The sequence below is a fragment of the Oncorhynchus nerka genome, linkage group LG22 (assembly GCF_034236695.1).
Source record: "Oncorhynchus nerka isolate Pitt River linkage group LG22, Oner_Uvic_2.0, whole genome shotgun sequence".
Lineage (NCBI taxonomy): Eukaryota > Metazoa > Chordata > Actinopteri > Salmoniformes > Salmonidae > Oncorhynchus > Oncorhynchus nerka.
Window position 1 is genome coordinate 47213231 of NC_088417.1, and position 21047 is coordinate 47234277.

Genomic DNA, 21047 nt, shown 5'->3' on the forward strand with positions numbered 1-21047 from the left:
ACATTGTTTATTGTGACCAGTATAAACATAATATCAAATCCATCACAGAGCAGACTAGTCTTCCTATCATACACTCCCGATGTCACGTTTAAGCATCATATTTGTTTCCACAGCGTAAACTGCCATGACATCATTGAGGGGAGACGCAGAGCTGAAATTCAATTTACTGAACAGGCACAATATCCCAAATTTCCCAAGACATGGTGTCAGTTTCCTGTTAAACCTTGAGGAATTTTTTTAGGGGCCAATGACTTTTCAATGAAAGATGAATGGGAATACCCTATAAACTAGAAGCAAAATATTCAATAACTTTCCCCATCTGTGTGATTAAATACATACCATGGGTCTCCCACCCGACGAACAAATCTAAAATGGTCAAAATCTGTGGAACAAAAAACTTAAAAGGAAAAACGCATAACAGACTAGCTCCGTATGACACGTCAGAAGTGTGCTGTACATGTCGGCCGTATTTGGATAACTTGTTGTTAAAAAGCTCTCTGTTAAGCAGCAACAGGGGTTTTTCTGAGACCGACTGGACTGAGACTTAATGCCTCCAGAGGCAACTCCCAGTCAATAAATTAAAGTTCTGGTGTCTCTGCTTGTGGAAATATTTAAGGGCATTGAAGAGGGCCTTGTAACATGAAGGATCAGTCAGACTGCACAAAGTTTCTGAACGGGGCCGAGGCCCATGCCGAGGCCTGGTCAAAAAGAAGCTGAAAAGGGGAGTCCACAGAGGTTTCTTAGTTATCGGGCAGCCCTGTAGAGTACAGTACAGTTCCGTATCCTGCTCCTCAGTTTCTCTCCAATTGACATTTATAAAAGCTATTATACTGTAGGCTCCACAAAGCAGGGTTATTGTTAGGCAAGTGGTGCTTCAACAAAAATCTGATATCAACCGTTTTGACCCAAATCCTCAGCACAAAGAATTTCAGGAATGCTGAAAATCAACAGAATACTAGCAACAAATCACATTTAGCAGAAAAAAAACTTGTCAGAACGCCGTTTTCCCACACTTCTCACATTTTATGCTTCGGAGAGGTCTCAGGGAATGATTTCTTCTAAGTGGGTTGGTTGTGCGTTCACAACATTCATGTAAACATTCCCACCCCGCTCTTGCTGACCAACAAGATAACCCCAAAGACAACGTCATTGGTTCCCCTCTTTCCACTGGGATTCTCTGCCTCTAACCCTATTACAGGGGCTGAGTCACTGGCTTACTAGGGCTCTTTCATACCGTCCCTAGGAGGGGTGCGTCACTTGAGTGGGTTGATGTGATCTTCCTGTCTGGGTTGGTGCTCCCCCTTGGGTTGTGCCGTGGCGGAGATCTTTGTGGGCTATACTCGGCCTAGTCTCAGGATGGTAAGTTGGTGGTTGAAGATATTCCTCTAGTGGTGTGGGGGCTGTGCTTTGGCAAAGTGGGTGGGGTTATATCCTTCCTGTTTGGCCCTGTCCAGGGGTGTCATCGGATGGGGCCACAGTGTCTCCTGACCCCTCCTGTCTCAGCCTCCAGTATTTATGCTGCAGTAGTTTGTGTGTCGGGGGCTAGGGTCAGTTTGTTATATCTGGAGTACTTCTCCTGTCCTATCCGGTGTCCTGTGTGAATTTAAGTGTGCTCTCTCTAATTCTCTCTTTCTTTCTCTCTCTCGGAGGACCTGAGCCCTAGGACCATGCCTCAGGACTACCTGACATGATGACTCCTTGCTGCCCCAGTCCACCTGGCCGTGCTGCTGCTCCAGTTTCAACTGTTCTGCCTGTGATTAGTATTATTTGACCATGCTGGTCATTTATGAACATTTGAACATCTTGGCCATGTTCTGTTATAATCTCCACCCGGCACAGCCAGAAGAGGACTGGCCACCCCACATAACCTGGTTCCTCTCTAGGTTTCTTCCTAGGTTTTGGCCTTTCTAGGGAAACCATGCTTCTACACCTGCATTGCTTGCGGTTTGGGGTTTTAGGCTGGGTTTCTGTACAGCACTTTGAGATATCAGCTGATGTACGAAGGGCTATATAAATACATTTGATTTGATTACACACTGTCCAATGAGACGACTGTTGCTTATTGGAGTATTATTCAAAATCATTTTTGATTAAGGTCGATAACAGCCCTGGTCTGTGGGATGGACACTTGATAGGAAATGGGCATAGAGGAAGATTAAGGATGGCTAGATGCTGTGGAATCTAGAAGATCCAATGAGAAGACAAATGGTTCTAATATTCTGGAAACTAGAGGAGGTCTCAGTGTTCTAGAAGAGGAGTACATTATATGAGTAAAACATTGTGGAGGGAGAAGATGGTCTCACCTAGCTTGATGTCTCCCTCCAGGGTGAGGAGGATGTTCCCGGCCTTCAAGTCTCTGTGGATGATCTTGATGCTGTGGAGGTAGACCAGGGCCTCCAGCGTCTGTCTGCAGATCACCTGAATCTGAGGTTCCATCAGGCCCCGGTCCAGCTCTGCAGACCAGAGAGAGGGGAGGACACAGGTTAGGGGAAACTGACATCAATGGCTAATGGCCAAGATTTGACCAGAACAAGAAAATGGTACAACTCAACAACTAACTGAGAACCAAAGTCCCTCTAAAAAAAGGCAAGGTGGGTTCGTTGAGACACCAAAGTATTTCCCATGAGGCAGATGGAGCTGCTGCCAGTACAAGCTGTAAGAGAACGTAAATTGGCTCTGATAATACATTTACATGCTAAAACAGGACTTTTTCCCTCTCCGTGTTTAGTGAGTTGTATTTGGGGACAACAACTGCTGTATGAGGAGCTGGATTATCAAAGGATAAGCAGCGCAGGGGTATTTCCCACAGTGTGTGGGTCTCGGTCGGCCCCTAGTACCTTGCTACAATGGCAGACTCATCACAACGAGACATCACTTGGCCCCGTTCGCTAATCCTTTCATAATAAAAGCAATATCCTTAAGAGCAACAGTTCCGTGGCAGTCGTAGCTACGGCCGCAGGTACGGAATGTGGAACACAAAACGGGAGAGGCGGGGAGTTTAGGAAAACAGTGTTCCAAGGGACAGAGCACATATTATAGAGTGCACACCTATAAAGGACTACCCCGGCCTACAGTAGTGCATGTCTCCTCACCTAACATAGTAGCGTCTACGGCTCCTCCAGGGCAGAACTCGATCATGATCTGTGAGGAGGAAAAGGAAAAAAAAAAACAGCCAGCATTGTGATTTACAGTTTCTTTTCAGGAAATTCCAATGGAACACAAAAACTTCTCCGGAAATGCAAACATACAAAACATCCTAACAGGGTGGAGGGATTCCATATGGAATGTGAAAACACAATTTTCTACAGAACTATCAACATCACAATGTCAAAAGGGAGACGTTAGAACCTCATTGTGTTTAACTTGAACTGTGATTGCATAAATAAAATAAATAAAAAATGTATTACATTTTTTTTTAAAGACTCCCAAAGAACAGGACAAGGTGTAAAGAAAAAAAGAGGGGGCTGAGAGGAGACAAGAGGGAAGGTCCACAGAAGAAGTGACAGGTGGCCTAACTGTTTTCAACATCACTGAGGTGCAGCAGAGAACAGGTCTTGTATCACCCTGGGGGAAGATTTGAACTCAAGAGAAGAGGGGGAGACAGACAGACAAGAGTTCTGGGAAGTGAGGCCTCTTAGAACCCAGTCGATCTGTCTAATAAAAAGACAGCACTTAGACATGTCAGCAGACGGGCGACAGGAGAGAACAGGAGAGAAACCAACATCTCCCTTTCTAGTTGTACACTCCATTCTCTGACACCTGTGGCGAAAGCCTTCTCAAACACTCTGCACGGCCTCGTGTCAATGAAGGCGGAACACACTGTGGCTGTGCAGGACAGGACTACGATCGGTGTGTTTAGCGATGGATGTGAGGGTCACTAACTCCACAGCCTTCCAAGACACATAAACCAAATACCAACACTGCTGAGGTGAAACAGCAAGAGGGAAAGGGCCCACTGAAAACAAGTCTGAAAAATGTACTGTCGGAGAGACTTAATCCAGCTGCCAAAAACGTAATCCTTGTTTCCTCCTCTCACACACACACAAGTCCCTCCACACTGTACTTTCAAAAGCTACTTATGCAAGTCAACGGGGGGCCCATCACAAAGCCAGAGTATAAAGTGTTTTAATAAAATTCCACAATTCTAGAGGGTCACTGTGGTACATTAACCTACAGCCAGGAGTTCAGAGAGGCACTAAAACGTTCAAAGTGGTGTGTGTGCGCGTGCAAGCAATGGGTTTGGTCTTGGGCACTCAGAAGGCTTGTGACAGCTCAATAGCATGCATACCTGCCCTGTGATCTCACGGTGACATAATTCCATGCTGATTGGGCAAACACAGATGTACGTCTTGTTTTAACACAACACAAAATGCCCTCTCCAACCCATTCACTCGCCCCTATGCTATGACACCATTATCAAAGCATTGGCAAACCCTGCTGGACAGGGTGGAGGAGTTTCGTACTGAACAAAATGGAGGACAAAACGGTGGCTTGTTACCGTACATCTAGACACACACACAGCTGGGGATGGTGTACCAACCTTCACGCCGAGGGAGGTGCCCATGTCGCCACAGTAAAACAAGGGCCTCTTATGATATTAAAAATAGGTTTTGTGAGGTCAGCTTTCTGAATCCCTGCCAATCCACCCGTCAACAAATCCTTCCGATGTGGATGACAAGCCATGTACTGTACATAGGATTAAGGCGGCGGCGAACACCTAAAGGCTTAGTCAGATTTACGTGTCACACCAGGTCATTTTTAGGGGAATTTAATGATGACTATCTATTGCTGCTAGGTCGGTAACTTGCCCCCCCCCCCCTTTTGAGGGATTGTTTCCTCATGACGTGAGCAATGTTGCACTGGTGATCCAACTGGTCATATCTACAGCCTGTATGGGCTGCACATGTACGTACATACAAAAACGCAAATAAATTGTACATACCGCATTCTTCCACCACCTACTCACACAGCTTCGTCAACAGAGCCTGGCGTAGGCAGCCACAAAATACATCCGGCGTACAGCCCAATAGAGCTAAGAGGGTAGACATTCGCTGTACACAACCACCAAGTCTTTGAGAGGGCTGTGTTATGGGTTCCGTGAAAAGGACATTGAGCAATATTCCCAGATGTTCTATAGCGATATGTGATAATCCACCTCCTTTTGTTTCTTTTGGAGAGAAATGGGTTAATTAATGGCTGTTAAAAGATGTAGTTTCACTGGCTAAGCCCTTTTTGAATTCCTGCCACTGCTCAGTCGGGCAAGTTAAGTTGAGCCGATACTGGCGTGTGGACCTGCAAACACTATTAGACATAGCCAGTTTACTTGTGAGGCAGCACCTAGGAAACATTGACTTAAGTTTATTCAACTGTCCACCGACACCGATTTACAACCTCATTTAACGAATCTCCTGGGTATTAAATAGTGTGTCACTTGTATTTAAAATGACCACCATGCCTTCTCCATCATGTTCAAAATCAGCAGTATTATGCGTTGTGACACCATGGAAAATGAGTATCGCTTCAGTGACAGATGGGTACATAACACTTCCCTCAGGAGTGATTCAGAACGGAAGGGGAACAGTAAGATAGACAACACAGTGCTCCATGCAACGTTGTACTGTAGGTGGAAAAGTGGGAGTGAGATAAAGTGAACAAGTCGATAACGACAGATTTACCGTACACGGAGTGAAGCTGTGCGGGGGAAAGACTCAAGAACAAGGAACCTACACTGACATCATTCACCTCCTGTTTAATGGACTTGTTCTGCCTCTGATTGGTAACAACAGAACACTGCAGCATTCCTTTACGCGGAGAGCCCTCTCCTCGTCAAGACGGAGCCTCAAGGAGGGACAGAGGAGGTATAGACTATACACGCACACGGATGACACCCAGACTCTGCAGCAGGGATTTATGTTGGCCCTGGCAGCTGAACACGATGCCCATCTGTTAACACCCGTTAATAGAGATTTATTGGTTTACCATGGGATGATTTCCAGATGAAAGCATTATCATGGCTGGCTGGCTGCAGTCATGCGTGTTAATGTCAGCAGTCAGTGGCAGCCCGATGTTATAAGGCCCCCTATTTCTCACACTGGAGAGCGGGTTGTTCTCAAACTAGAACAAACAGCCTTCTCTCCCTCTCTACAGAGCAGAGTGGGTGGGCAGCGGAATGTGCCACCCCTGCTCGCCAGCTGAAAAAGGGGGGTTTGAGGCACACAGCCCAACCGCTGGTTCAGTCTGCAGCATGTCGTCAGCAGAGACATCCCGCCCAGGCAGAGTGGCATGCTCCAGGGATCACACATCTTTAGTCATCCCCTCAGCACTGGCCCTTAGCCAGGGAGAGGCTCTCAGTTTGTGGTGCCAGTGTTTGTGTGGAGGTTTTATGATCGAATGCCTCATCCACACCCAGAAATGTATGAGTTGTTATGACACTGTAGAGAGAGTGGCGAGGGAGAGTCTAAAACTAGAACATGCTTCTTTTGTAATGATATCCAAGTACGACAGTTCTATTTATGCGTCATCTACACCTCCAATTCTTTTTTGAAATATATATATTTTTAGGGGGTAGTTCAGCTTTAATATTGCAGATAGAAGCCACAATCTATCAAATGTAATTATCTGCATAATATCCAATCGCCCATTTCTGGGTAATTTTTTAAAACTATTTTCACCTAACCCCCATCATCCCTCCCCTAATTGGAGTAAACTAATGGACAACAATACTTAGGCTTCTACATACTATATACACATTTTACAGACAGTATATTAGTTCATTTTGTTGTTCATTTTAGTCCCACCCTTCAGCTCAGACTTTTCAAAATCACCCAGCAGTGCTATTTGCGGCATTAGCTCCAGGTTAATGTTGCAATTCTTATGTCATTCCTGAACCTGCGACCAAAAACAACCTACATACGCACATTACCAAAACAAGTGAGATATAGATAGATAGATATATCGAGAGAGATAGATCTGAGAAAAAACGTTAAATGAGCAGGTGTTCTAAAACTTTTGACACAGAGACCGAGACAAAGTGTGTTCATTCATGGGTTTCTTTTTTGACTATTTTCTACATTGTAGAATAATTGTGGCGACATCAAACTATGATATAACACATATGGAATGTGTCGTAACCAAAAGTGTTAAACGACTCAAAATATATTTTATATTTGAGATTCTTCAAATAGCCACCCTTTGCCTTGATGACAGTTTTGCACACTCTTGGCATTCTCGCACCTAGCTTCATGAGGTAGTCACCTGGAATGCATTTCAATAACAGGTGTGCCTTTTAAAAAGTTCATTTGTGGAATTCCTTTCCTTCTTAATGCGTTTGAGACCATCAGTTGTGTTGTGACAAGGTAGGGGTGGTATACAGAAGACGTTTTTTGACCAAATAGGGCTAAAATAGCCAATTCGGAAGGCTGGTGAGTTACCGCCACTGATATCCCAAAGTTATTTCCGTCTGCATGGAATAGTGCATAAAACATTGAGCTAAAATTGTAAGAAACACACACACAAAATAATACTGCAGTTGCTTAGGAGCTAGAAGCAGAGCTGCCATTTCTATCGGCTCATAATAAGGTCACTTGTGCAAAACATGCCGTCTATTCAATAATAAGAAAGCAGGGGAAAGCTCAAATAAAGTGGACCCTACAAAAAGGGAGGAACTGAAAGATCTAGCTTGATCCTCCTAGTAACCTATAGGGTTCACCATCAGGTCAGACCAGAATCTATTTCTGTAATAGTGGGCTATGGAGGGGATTAAACCATTGAGTTGGGTAACAACAGAACAAACTCCACACGGCCCAGTTCTGGCCCACTGTTGGCCCCTGCGTTCTTACCCAGAGCTTGGCATCATGGTAGAAGGCGTCCAACAGCTTGACGATGTAGCGGTGGTCACACTTGGCCAGGATATCTATCTCCACCATGTAATCCTCCAGCTCCTCCTCAGTCTTCGTCTCAATGACTTTGGCTGCAGCCAGCGCTCCAGTCTCCTTATTCTTGGCCTAGAAGACAAACGAGTCAACATTTACATAACACTAAAAAAAAAAAATGGGGAGAAGATTGTCATGTGATGGAGGATAGAGCCATTCAGAAGCCTAGATTCAGTCAATGGGCCTTCTCAAATTGCCATAACATATATGAATTTTGAGATTCATTCTTAACAGGAGTTATTATCTATTGAGACACTGGTAAAATAGCATAAGGCAAGCACACAGGTAGTACACAAATTATTTCTGCACAAGGGGGTTGTTTCAACAGGCTATACAAGGACAGTGAATTTTATATTGGTTAATACTAAGAAACATCATAGGTGAGGGCCGGCAGTGTGGCGAACTAGTGGGGGTGTTAGGAAGGAAATTAAACTTGTCAAAAACACCTTGTTTAGAAAACACAGAAGTGAATTACGAATGTATGTGACTACAATTGAAAAAAAAGGTATTGAATACGTCATGAGACCGTCATAAATTGCTAAATTAATTCAATTTTCTTAAAATATATGTTTATTACACTTCACATCAATAATATACTGGAAACAGTTGACAGTAACGATCGGACTTCAAAACCATATCTTGGCCCTGCCCACTCAGTGAATTTCTCAAGAGTGCGCAAGTCTTTCTCATGAGAAGAGAACCCAATCAAAGCCCTAGGAGAGTCAATTCTCTGACAAACACGAGAGTCTAATTAACATGTTACTTAACCGCACTTTAAAAAGCACAACAGGAAAGGAAACTCCACACCCTATAAGAGCTGCGGAGGAGGAACCACTGTTGCCAGCCAGCCCATCCACATTGAAAATGGCACTACACATTGGTTAAACACAAAACAGATTGTACATGTCCCCAACAGAATGATAAACAAGCATCAAAACAGGAGGGTGAGTCAGTGGTGAGCACATAACTAGAAGGAAAGTATATGTTTTTGTGTCATAGTTATAGTTCTGAGAATGAGGGGTAAATGTAGGGCTGGGCAATATGACCAAAATATATCATTCTTTTTGACGGTATGGAAGTATTTCATGGTTTTTGAATAATAAAAAGTTTGACATTTACTTTGAGTAGTGATTGACCAAAAGGAAGGCAACAAATAAATTGTAAGCTATTTTTAAAAAAAGAAATGGGGCTTTCTCCATTCTAATTGATTGATACCTTTCAATCCAACAGTATACAACTGTGCATTTTCTGTGCAACTCTACACAACATAGGGCCCCCCCAAAAAATGTTTAATTTTATTTAGCAAATATTGCAATTTGACTTGCGATTTAGATCAAAGCACTTGGGTGAACTCTTGTAGTCAGAGATAGAATGATTATTCTAATTCTATAGTTGGAATATAATGGGCACCTTGAATAAAGTGTTGTTTGACATGACAATGAATGTAAAAGCAAGGGATGCTTTATTGTGACAGGGTAGGAACCAAAGTGTTGGTCAATGTTTCCTCAGGGACCCTATAACCTTTGGCTAGATTAAATGTTCTCTTAGCTAATTCATGTAGCTAACATATTCATGTTTTGCCTATTCCTCTTATTTGGAAGATACTGTTGCACAAACATACTGATTTAAGCCTACACCATCACTGGTATCCGGAAATTATTAGCTAGCTACTATCTGACTCACAGTTAACTAGCGATTAACAGAATAAATTTAGACAGACATACATGTTATTAAATTATTGCCTGCCCGCCAACAAGTATCTGCGTTGCCAAGGGCTGAAACAGAAGTCAGTTCTACTTGACGCAGATCGCGCTGCAAGTCCTGCCTCTCACATCTCCTCATTGTTTTATAGAAGCAGGAACCCACGTTCCATCTCCTCATTGGTTATACCCACGTGGGTGACTGAAAGACGAATGAGGTTGGTGACGGTAATGCACCTAATTTATGAAAGTTGCCAACCACATTATAAACTCAAGAGAAGAAAAAGCCTGGAAGGAGGAGAGATGACTAGAAACGATTCGGTTGATTGTTTTGTGTGTGGTTTAATTGTAGAGGACATTGTGTATTTCAAGTAAAATATAACTCAATGTTTATATCCCAGGACAAATTAGCTAGCAACAGTGAGCTAGCTAAATAGGACAAATTAGCTAGCAAGTGCAAGCTAGCTAGCTAAATTGCCATAAATGTTTAATGCTTTTCGACCTATCCCCAAATTAATATAATTGGTTCAGAGTTTGTTTTGATATTTTAACCTGGTGTCGTGATCGCGTTTGGTGTGGGTGGACGAAATGCATTTATGCACAATGTCACACGATGGCGCACGTGCGCAGCCGGTTTGGGTTCCGTATAACACAATTTATTTTTGCCACAACTTGCTAAGACAAACTAACCGTTTGCAGACAGTAAGATAAACTAATAGTGTGATTATATTAAGAAGCCAAGCAGCATCATTGTCATCAACATCTTGTTGCATTGACCATCAAATAGTTTTTGTCACATGCACCGAATACAACAGGTGTTACCTTACCGTGAAATGCTTACTTACAAGCCCTTAACCAACAATGCAGATCAAGAAAGAGTTAAAACATTTACTAAATAAAGTAAAAAACTAAATTACATAAGAAAACAGAGGTTATATACAGGGGGTACAGAGTCAATGTGCGGGGGTACAGGTTAGTCGAGGTAATTTGTACATGTACAAATTTGTGTAGCTAATCCAAGTTTATACTTTAAAAAAAAAAAAAGGCTAATTGATCATTAGATAAACCTTTTGCAATTATGTTAGCACAGCTGAAAACTGCTGTTCTGATTAAATAAGCAATAAAACTGGCCTTCTATAGGCTAGTTGAGTATCTGGAGCATCAGCATTTGTGGGTTCGATTACAAGCTCAAAATGCCCAGAAACAAAGCACTTTCTTCTGAAACACGTCAGTCTATTCTTGTTCTGAGAAATTAAGTCTTTTCCATGTGAGAAATTGCCAAGAAACTGAAGATCTCGTACAGCGCTGTGTACTATTCCCTTCACAGAACATCGCAAACTGCCTCTAACCAGAATAGGAAGGAATGGGAGGCCCCGGTGCACAACTGAGCAAAATGACAAGTACAAGAGATGCCTCGCAAGTCCTCAACCGGCAGCTTCATTAAATAGTACCCAAAAAACACCAGTCTCAACAGTGAAGAGGCAACTCCGGGATGCTGGCCTTCTAGGCAGAGTTGCAAAGAAAAAGCCATATCTCAGACTGGCCAATAAAAAGAAAATATTAAGATGAGCAAAAGAACAGACACTAGATAGAGGAACTCTGCCTAGAAGGTCAGCATCCTGGAGTCGCCTCTTCACTGTTGATGTTGAGACTGGCGTTTTCATTGTCAAAAGCTGTATTTCTAGGGGATTGGGATTAAGGTAGAACTAGCGTTAGGATTCCAATTTGGTTTAGGGTTAGAGTTAATAAGGTCATGGGGTAAAGGGAAAATAGGATTTGTAAGGGTTATAAAATTGTGCCACCCCCCACCAGGTTAGTTTGGGTTTGTGTGTGGCTTTAGCTCCTCCCAATGACCTGGAGATGTGAGGCTGCAGACTGAACAGCCTGGTGGGGTCCAATACCTGAGGGGGCTGTGGGAAAACATATGGGTAAACACTGCAGTTAGGCATCGAGATACTAGCCTACCATAGTTACAGACCTGAGGTTTCCTGAACACATGATCACACCTGGAATAAGTCCAGGGATTTTTTAAAACATGTTTTTCCTGGTGAGGTAACAAGGTCAGGAAACCTAACCTAATATTTGCATATGGTATATGACCGGAGAGAGAGACATGCTAGTATATCTGACAATTCGTCGCTGAGCATTTGCATTTCAAAACCACCATCAGGAACTTGCTCTGCTCCCACCATCGGAGGTAACAGGGCGCCACATTATGTTACCAGTCCCACTTTACAAGCCTTCACAGCCAAGATCTCCCCCTCCCCCTCCCACACTCATTGTGCCTCACAAGGGAGCGCTGACTTCCTGGAAGGCATCAAGGCCCTGGAGACTCTCCACTGGAGGAGGGAATATGCTGGGAGAGGAGAGGTGCTGGTTGAGGATAGAGCTGTGTAAATCACACTAACCTAATTATACGAACAGAAAAAAGAAGCGGGAAACGGCTGCAAAACAGGCTCACACCACCGAGTCTCCCTCCCATTATCGTAGCGAAGAAGTCCAAAGCTGAGCTCCCTAACTCAATCATTATACTGGGGAACAAAACAACTGATCAGTGGTTTGTTTTGCCCAACGTTTCCACGGATGTCAATAACAACTGATTGACACTGGCCCCTCTCCTCTGCCTGCATATCTGTGACACTCCATGAGAAAAGTCTATCATCCTCTCCCTGCAAAAGAACAACACCAATGCTCCACGAAGTGGCAGAGGTTGAAGAAGTTAAACGAGGGATCAGCCATTGTTTCCTGCCTTTTGGGTAAATGGCTGTGAGCAGACACACACACTGCTGCCCCCTCCCACCCCACCCCAAAGTAAATCATCCTGCTAAAACACTTAAGGAGATAGTCTGTTCAAATAGAACATAGAGGTCATAAATAAAGCCAGGGAAAGCCTGAGATCCAGTTGGAGGAGTGACTGTGCGGATTACTACACCTGGCTGTGAGAGGAGAGGAGCAGACACACTGGGCGGTGCGTCTCTGCACTCTGCTGCTGGCACAGCCTCCTGGGGCCAATTACCTCCAGGCTGAATCAATAGTGTCAGATATCAGCATACAGTAAGCATGGGGCGGTGTGCTGAGGCGTGGGCCTGTCTGCTGGTACACTGTAGTATGCACTCTGCCAGCGCGCACACAGTGCCACGCACACTGACAGGACACAGATCCCATCCCGTCTCAAGATAATGTATGTGCTTAACCTTAGCCCTGCCGTTAAGATGTCTAGAATTATTGTTAACATTTGGCTGCCGAGTAAATCTTGACCTCAGTCTACAGAGGACTGAGACATTATGACAAAAATGTATTTTCTTCATCTCCAGCAGCTTTGGGCTGGGGGCACTAGGGCTGTGTGTTAGATTATTGAATGACTTGCATATCAGGTCTAGCTAATGTAGGTGTTAACTGTCAGTCGCTTGATAATAAAAGCCTCTCAAATTAAGTGGCTTTCATCCCATTATATTGATCAGAGTAGGACTAGGCTTCAGTTCTCCAAAAGCACAAAGAACGTGATAACGATCAAAAGGCATGTGTCCCATTGAACATAAAGAACACACTAATACTAATGATAACTAGTTATTTATTAGTGTTAAAAGCTACTGTTACGTTGCTGCTGCACAGAGAATGCGTCCCAAATGCATCTATACCCATAGGGCCCTGTTCAAAAGTAATGCAATCAGAATCACCTTTATTCACCAACTACATTTATACTACAATTCAAAAGGTTTGGGGTTACTTAGAAATGCCCTTGTTTTTGAAAGAAAAGCACATAAAAATAAATGATCAGAAATACAGTGTAGACATTGATAATGTTGTAAATGACTATTGTAGCTGTAAACGGCATATTTTTTATGGAATATCTACATAGGCCCATTATCAGCAACCATCACTCCTGTGTTTCAATGGCACGTTGTTAGCTAATCCAAGTTGATCATTTTAAAAGGATAATTGATCATGAGAGGACAAGTACATTAGTGTGTCTAGTTTGAGAAACAGACACCTCACAAGTCCTCAACTGGCAGCTTCATTAAATAGTACCCGCAAAACGCCAGTCTCAATGTCAACAGTGAAGAGGCAACTCCGGGATGATGGCTTTCTAGGCAGAGTTCCTCAGTCCAGTGTCTGTTATTTTGCCCATCTTAATATTTCATTTATATTGGCCAGTTCGAGATATATAGCTTTTTCTTTGCAACTCTGCCTAAAAAGCCAGCATCCCGGAGTTGCCTTTTCACTGTTAACGTTGAGACCGGTGTTTTGCAGGTACTATTTAATGAAGCTGCCAGTTGAGGACTTGTGAGGCGTCTGTTTCTCAAACTAGACACTAATGTACTTGACCTCTTGCTCAGTTGTGCACCGGGGCCTCCCACTCTTCCTTCTATTCTGGTTAGGGCCAGTTTGCACTGTTCTGTGAAGGGAGTAGTACACAGCGTTGTACGAGATCTTCAGTTTCTTGGCAATTTCTCGCATGGAATATCCTTTATTTATCAGAACAAAAATAGACTGATGAGTTTCAGAACATTTACATTACATTTAAGTCATTTAGCAGACGCTCAAGAAAGTTTTGTTTCTGACCATTTTGAGCCTGTAGTTGAACCTACAAATGCTGATGCTCCAGATACTCAACTAGTCTAAAAGGCCAGTTGTATTGCTTATTTAGTCAGTACAACAGTTTTCAGCTGTGCTAACATAATTGCAAAAAGGTTTTCTAATGAACAATTAGCCTTTTAAAATGATAGTAGATATTCCTTCCAAAAATAATCTGCTATTTCCAGCTAGAACCGTCATTTACAACATTAACAATGTCTACACTGTATTTCTGATCGATTTGATGTTATTTTAAAACTGACAAAAAGTGATTCTTTCAAAAACAAGGACATTTCTAAGTGACCCCAAACTTTTGAACGGTAGTGTACATAGACGGAATTTGATTTGGTAAATGATGCCAAAGTAAACAGAATATAGAAGATGAACATAATATTACAGACAGTACATAGGGAATAGGAGGGCATTTGTGAGAAACACAGATGTCACGTCCAGATGCAATCTGTGGCATACGATGCGCTTCCTCTCAATCTTCTTCTTGAACTAATGCCAAATGTGTCTCTTGTCTCCACAGGATGCTTGGCTCTAGTCCCCAGTTGTCAGAAGGACAGGTCAGGGGAGATCACAAATGGTCATACAGCTCAAAATCAGTCCCCGGGCAGACAGACATGGCAGGCAGGAAGACAGAGCCAGGGGATGGGTTAGTGTACACTAAGCCCTCTGCAAATAAGCTTTGGCTTTAGAGGGGATAATCATTAGCGTCTCTTAGGAATCTTCCAGGAGCTTTCACTGCTGGCTGTGTATGTAGACACTGATGTGCTGTTATTTAGGCTACCTGCCTTTCCACTGGGAACATTTGATTTATTGTCTTACATTTTTGGGGCGGTAGGTAGCCTAGTGTTTAGAGCGTTGGACCAGTAAGTGAAAGGTTGCTGGATAGAATCCCAGAGCTGACAAGGTAAAAATCTGTCATTCTGCCCCTAAACTGTTCCCCGGTATGCCGACATTGTAAATAAAAATGTGTTCTTAACTGACTTGCATAGCTAAATAAAAATAGGCTGAGGATTACACACAGGGTTAAACTCTTACTGTATCTTTATTTGCAGAGAGTTGTTCAACATGGCCGGGGGACGCAGCAGGGAAGTTCAAACTTTGAACCCGTCTTTCAGGATGTGGTAGTTTCGCTGCGAGGTAATTATGAAAGGTTTCAGGCTCAAAACCCCAGTGAAGAACTCACCACAGCAAATCTCTTAAGATGGGCTCTGAACATGGAGCTGTTGAGTACATTTTGCTGATGTTTGACTGGATAAAACATAGTACGGTACCAGTCACTCGTGTAGAAAATGTCACCCATCTTGATAAAAACGTGAAACATGGTGCTTTGATAGACTACACAAAAAGGCATACGTTCAATCACTTTTCAAAGCACTGCTGTTACACCATGTATTGTGCTTTAACAGTAGGCTCCGAATCGGATTTAAGCTAGTTTCAATGTATTCCAAAACCAGTTATGACTTGTTAACTCATGATTTTCTCAGTCTCACAAAACATCCCTCCCTCGCCCACACTCCATCTCAAGACAGTCACCACTGAGGCAACCTGCCACATACCGACAGGGGGCTGGGGAGTCATGGGGGACAAGCCTCTACAGGAGAATCCTTATCAGGCCGGTCACAGCTGGGCCCCACAGATTACCAGCCCTGGAGCACAAACATGTGCTTTTTCACCATGCAGGCCTCCTGTATTATAGGAAAACCATTGATCTCTGTCCCAAATGGCACCCTATACCCTACATAGTGCATTATATAGGGAAAAGGGTACCATTTGGGATGGCACCGTCAGGTAATGCTACGCTAACTAATGCAACTCGCAGTACAAGGCAGCAGCTGCCAGGGAGCCTGCTCAGCAGCACGTGTCCCATTAATAAGTAAAAGGGACCGATTGGCACTTGTGCTTCGGCCATACCAGCAAACACAACATGCTGTGACACAGGGATCAGCAGGAAGTGAGACATTCTCCCATCTAAGCAATTGCAGTCATGTGGGGGAGATTTACGCAACTCTGCTCTCGTCATGACTACCTGTAGCCCTGGAAAATCTTTGGTCTCATAAGTGAACAAGTTGATGCACACGTGCGTTTTAAGAATGATAGTCGAGGCCTCCCGCCTCCTGGTTAGTTCATCAGACTAGATACAGATACATGTATACTGTTCAAAGAGCAGCTTTAAGTTAACTACTGCTGCGTGACACTGACTACTAGGTCCTCCTTACCATCTGGTGACAGTGACAGGCCAATGGGGCACATTAACCTGAGAGTGATACCTAACCGTGATACCCCCATGACAACCTGAGAGAATATCAACAAAGCCCTGTTGTTCACCCGGATGTGTACAGCCAACCCAGATCATGAGACCAGCCAGACTGACACTGACACTCTCCCAGACATTACTGGAATCAAAAAGGAAGCATGTGACCAGCAATGACCAAGCAAACAGTTGATTTGTTTCACAGGTGTTCTAAAAGGAGTTGTTATAGCCAACATTTGAACTAGATCTTGCCGGCCCTGGAGCAGTGAACAGAAGTGTCCTCCATACTGGTATAATTGACTTGTAGTTATGGGAGTCATCTGGTGGCTTCCTGAACTCCCTTGATATGTCCCAAATGGTAACCTATTCCCTATATCGTGCACTACTTTTGATGGGCTCTGGTCCAAAGTAGTGACCTATAAAGGGAATAGGTTACCATTTGGGGCGAAGTCTAGTCTGGACAGGCTGTGGAATGGAGCCCCGAGGCCCCATCCCACAGACGGATTAGTCAGTAGCCCGAGGGCCACATAGGATGTTTCCATCACCCCTCCGGCCCAGAGCTTTCCTCCTGACCCTGACTGCTCCAGGTGAGGAGCACTGACTCCTCCCCAAGCACTCCAGGACAGCCAGACTTCTGGGGACTGGAAAACACATTTAGCCAAGGGGAAGAGTGTAGAGACAGTATTGTCACATGTTTCAGTCTTCATTGAAAAGTGTCGTTTCCATTGTAACTTGACATTCCAAAGATATCTTCTAGTATACTAAATTATATTCTGAGTCCTAAAGTGTATGAGACATGAAGAGATTTTAAAGTATCCCCTGGACAGAAAACTGCTTAGTCAATAGCCACTGTTAAAAATCGGCCTACATGCAGCATAAGGTGGTGTATTTTGGTGGTAGGGGTAACTGAAGGCATCCTTTATTTCTATTAGGGTGGCTCCATGTTATTTTTCCTTTCAGTGTCGTCAGTGAAATCCCACATGGTGTTCTCACATGCCTGTTCACAAGGTATGAGTGGGGGCACTGTACTCTGGTCGGGCCTCACTTCTTCCACTGGCCCCCTAAGTCAAAGGCACCCACTGTACTACACTGGGCACGAGCAGATACATTGCGACATGGCAGGAAAATGTGAGGACTAAAAGACACAGATTAAATATGAACCCATAACCCAAACTCCATCTGGGTTTGGATGAAGCAAACAGTGGAGGGTAATATTGGGGTCTCCTAGGGAGGTCCAAATGGAGCCCAGTTAGTACAACAGCTCTACAGGAGTTGATCCGTCTGTATTGGGTATGAAATCAGAGTGTGGTGCCCTTCAAAAGAAAGCAATCTCTCGCAAAGTTCTAAATATATTGGTGAACACAATCGGTACAAAAGCACCTTCCAGGATGATCAATGCAGTTAGTTTTGACTAGGGTCAAAATGCTAAATGAAGATACAGTGATGAGGCGCCAGAGGTTAAGTGAGCAGTGCATATCCAGCAACTCCCTACTGCCCGTCCCTCAGCACTTGTAGGTTAACTTTTGTCACGAGTCTTGTTCTGGAGGCAGAACTGAGCGATGTCCCCTTAGATAGGCCAGCTGCAAAGTCACAAGTGGCTATATACATGCATAAACACTTACCAGTCAAAAGTTGACACACCTACTCACTCAAGGGTTTTCCTTTATTTTTTACTACTTTGTATAATAATAGAAGACCTCAAAACTATGAAATAACAAATGGAATCATGTACAGCAGTAACCCACAAAAAAGTGTTAAAACAAATCAAAATATGACATTCTTCAAAGTAGCCACCCTTTGCCTTGATGACAGTTTTGCACTCTTGGCATTCTCTCAACCAGCCTCATGAAGAATGCTTTTCCAACCGTCTTGAAGCAGTTCCCACATATACTGAGCACTTGTTGGCTGCTTTTCCTTCACCTCTGCGGTCCAACTCATCCCAAACCATCTCAATTGGGTTGAGGTCAGGTGATTGTGGAGGCCATGACATCTGATGCAGCACTCCATCACTCCCCTTCTTGGTCAAATAGCCCTTACACCTCCTAGAGGTGTGTTGGGTCATTGTCCTGTTGAAAAACAAATTATTGTCTCACTAAGCACAAACCTAATGGGATGGCAAATTGCTGCAGAATGCAGTGGTAGCCATGCTGGTTGAGTGTGCCTTGAATTCTAAAATCATTGACAGTGTCACCAGCAAAGCACCCACAAACCTCCATGCTTCACAGTGGGAACCACACGTGGAAATCTTCCGTTCACCAACTCTGCGTCTCACCAAGACACGACAGTTGGAATCAATAATCTTCAATTTGGACACATCAGACCAAAGGACAGATTTCTACTGCTTGTGTTTCTTAGCCCAAGCAAGTCTTCTTCTTATTGGTGCCCTTTAGTAATGGTTTCTTTGCAGCAATTCAACCATGAAGGCCTGATTCACACAGTCTCCTCTGAACAGTTGATGTTGAGATGTGTCTGTTACTTGTGACATGCAATCTGTGGTGCTTTTAATTGCCAATTTCTAAGGCTGGTAACTAATGAACTTATCCTCTGCAGCAAACGTAATTCTGGGTCTTCCTTTCCTGTGGCAGTCCTCATGAGAGCCAGTTTCATCATACCACTTGATGCCTTTTGCGACTGCACTTCATGTCTTAAAGTAACGGACAGTCATTTCTTGCCATAATATGGACTTGGTCTTTCAGCAAATATGGCTATCTTCTGTATACCACCTCTACCTTGTCACAAATGAACTTTGAACAAGGCACACCTGTTAAATGAATTGCATTCCAGGTGACTACCTCAGGAAGCTGGTTGAGAGAATGCCAAGAATGTGCAAAGCGGTCATGAAGGCAAAGGGCGGTTACTTTGAAGAATCGCAAATGAAATATATTTTGATTTGTTTAACACTTTTGGTTACTACATGATTCCATGAGTAATTTCATTGTTTCATTTCATGGTGTCTTCACTATTATAATATGTAGAAAATAGTAAAAAAAATAAAGAATAACCCTAGAATGAGTACTTGTACCTTCATAGAACAAATATAAAACATGTAAAGTGTTGGTTTCGTGAGCCGAGATAAAAACAAATCACAGAAATGTTCCATACACACAAAAATATTATTTCTCCCAAAATTGTACACAAATTTGTTTCCATCCCTGTTCTCCTTTTGCCAAGATAATCCATCCACGTGACAGGTGTGGCATATCAAGAAGCTGATGATAAACAGCATGATCATTACAAAGGTGAAACTTGTGCTGGAAACACTAGACAACTAAAAGTTTCTCAAGACACAGCAAATATTGATTTCACTCCTGTTAGAATAAAAAAAAGTATTCGGGGGAAAAAAACTACCTGGATTAAATCCCACTTTTGAAGTAAGAAAATAAACCATCAAAACACGTTATAAAAGATTGAATCGGGCATGCTGACGGCATGACAATGCCACTGTGCACAAAGCAAGGTTCATAAAGAAATAGTTTGAGATCGGCGTGTTAGAACTGGACTGTCCTACACAGAGAGCCCTGACCTCAATTCCATCGAATACACCTTTAGGATGATTTGGAACACTGACAGCGAGCCAGGCCCAATCGCCCAACATCTGTGCCGGACCTCACTCAAGCTCTTGTGCCTGAATGGAAGCAAGTCCCCGCAGCAATGTTCCGACATCTAACTACTGGAAAGCCTTCCCAAAAGGGTGGCGGCTGTTATTGCAGCAATGGGGAAAACAACTCCATATTAATGCCATGGTTTTGGAATGAGATGTTTGACGAGCAGGTGTCCACATTCACCACATGACCAAAAGTATGTTGAAACCCATATTGCTTACCTTGTAAACTTTTCCAAAAGCCCCATCACCCAACTCTCCGATAATTTCCCATTGGTCATTAGGATTGATGTCTCGATGAACGTGTTCATATTGTTTTGCCTTATTTTTTATGTCAAAATTAGACAGGCGAAGTATTTTGCTGAATTTAGCAAAAGCCATGGTTCGCCGCAAAAATGCAATAAAAGCTGTTCATAAAAGCCACGTTTCTCAAGACAGCAACTATTCTGAGTTTCACTCTTGTTAGAATACAAAAGTATTCGGGGGAAAACTACCTGGATGTATAATCACACACCTTTCAAGTAAGAAAATAAGCCGTCAAAAACACGTTCTAAAATATTTAATCACGCGTTGTCATAAAAAATAATAATAAACGTAATATTTCCATTCACTTGACTTGTCCACTGCACACAATGACCACCTGCTGCAACATAGTAACCAGTTTTGGAGAATAACTTGTTGCTTCGGAGTAAAAAGACAGAAGCCCCACCTTATTGCCATGTTCAAATGCTAATCGGAACTAGAAAACTCGGAAAAGTCCGACTTGCTAAAAATATTGTAGTTATACAAGTGCCGCGTCAAACAGTTAAAAAGTCAGAAATTTACGAATTTCCTAGTTCATACTAATATTTTAACGTAGCACAGGCCTATAGCTCCCCAACGCTCCCACAGTGTCATGGAAATGTCGTTTTCTGTGCGCAGATCCGTCATCTTTACGCAAGATATGTAGTTAAAATAACTTCACTTCCCAGTTTAGA

The 21047-nt window shown here is 43.2% G+C and overlaps 1 protein-coding gene across 1 annotated transcript in view; it reads right to left on the reverse strand.

The window, feature by feature from the left end:
- LOC115105266 (serine/threonine-protein kinase 10-like) overlaps positions 1-20746 on the reverse strand; it is a 41744-nt gene extending 20998 nt beyond the window's left edge. Inside the window, exons 1-4 of the mRNA XM_029627069.2 lie at positions 20293-20746; positions 7839-8003; positions 3093-3141; positions 2304-2453 (exon numbers count right to left, since the gene is read on the reverse strand). Coding sequence (XP_029482929.2) covers positions 2304-2453; positions 3093-3141; positions 7839-8003; positions 20293-20451 — 523 coding nt within the window. The 5' untranslated portion in view covers positions 20452-20746. The remainder of the gene's footprint in view (positions 1-2303; positions 2454-3092; positions 3142-7838; positions 8004-20292) is intronic.
- Between the last annotated feature and the right edge of the window lie 301 nt (positions 20747-21047).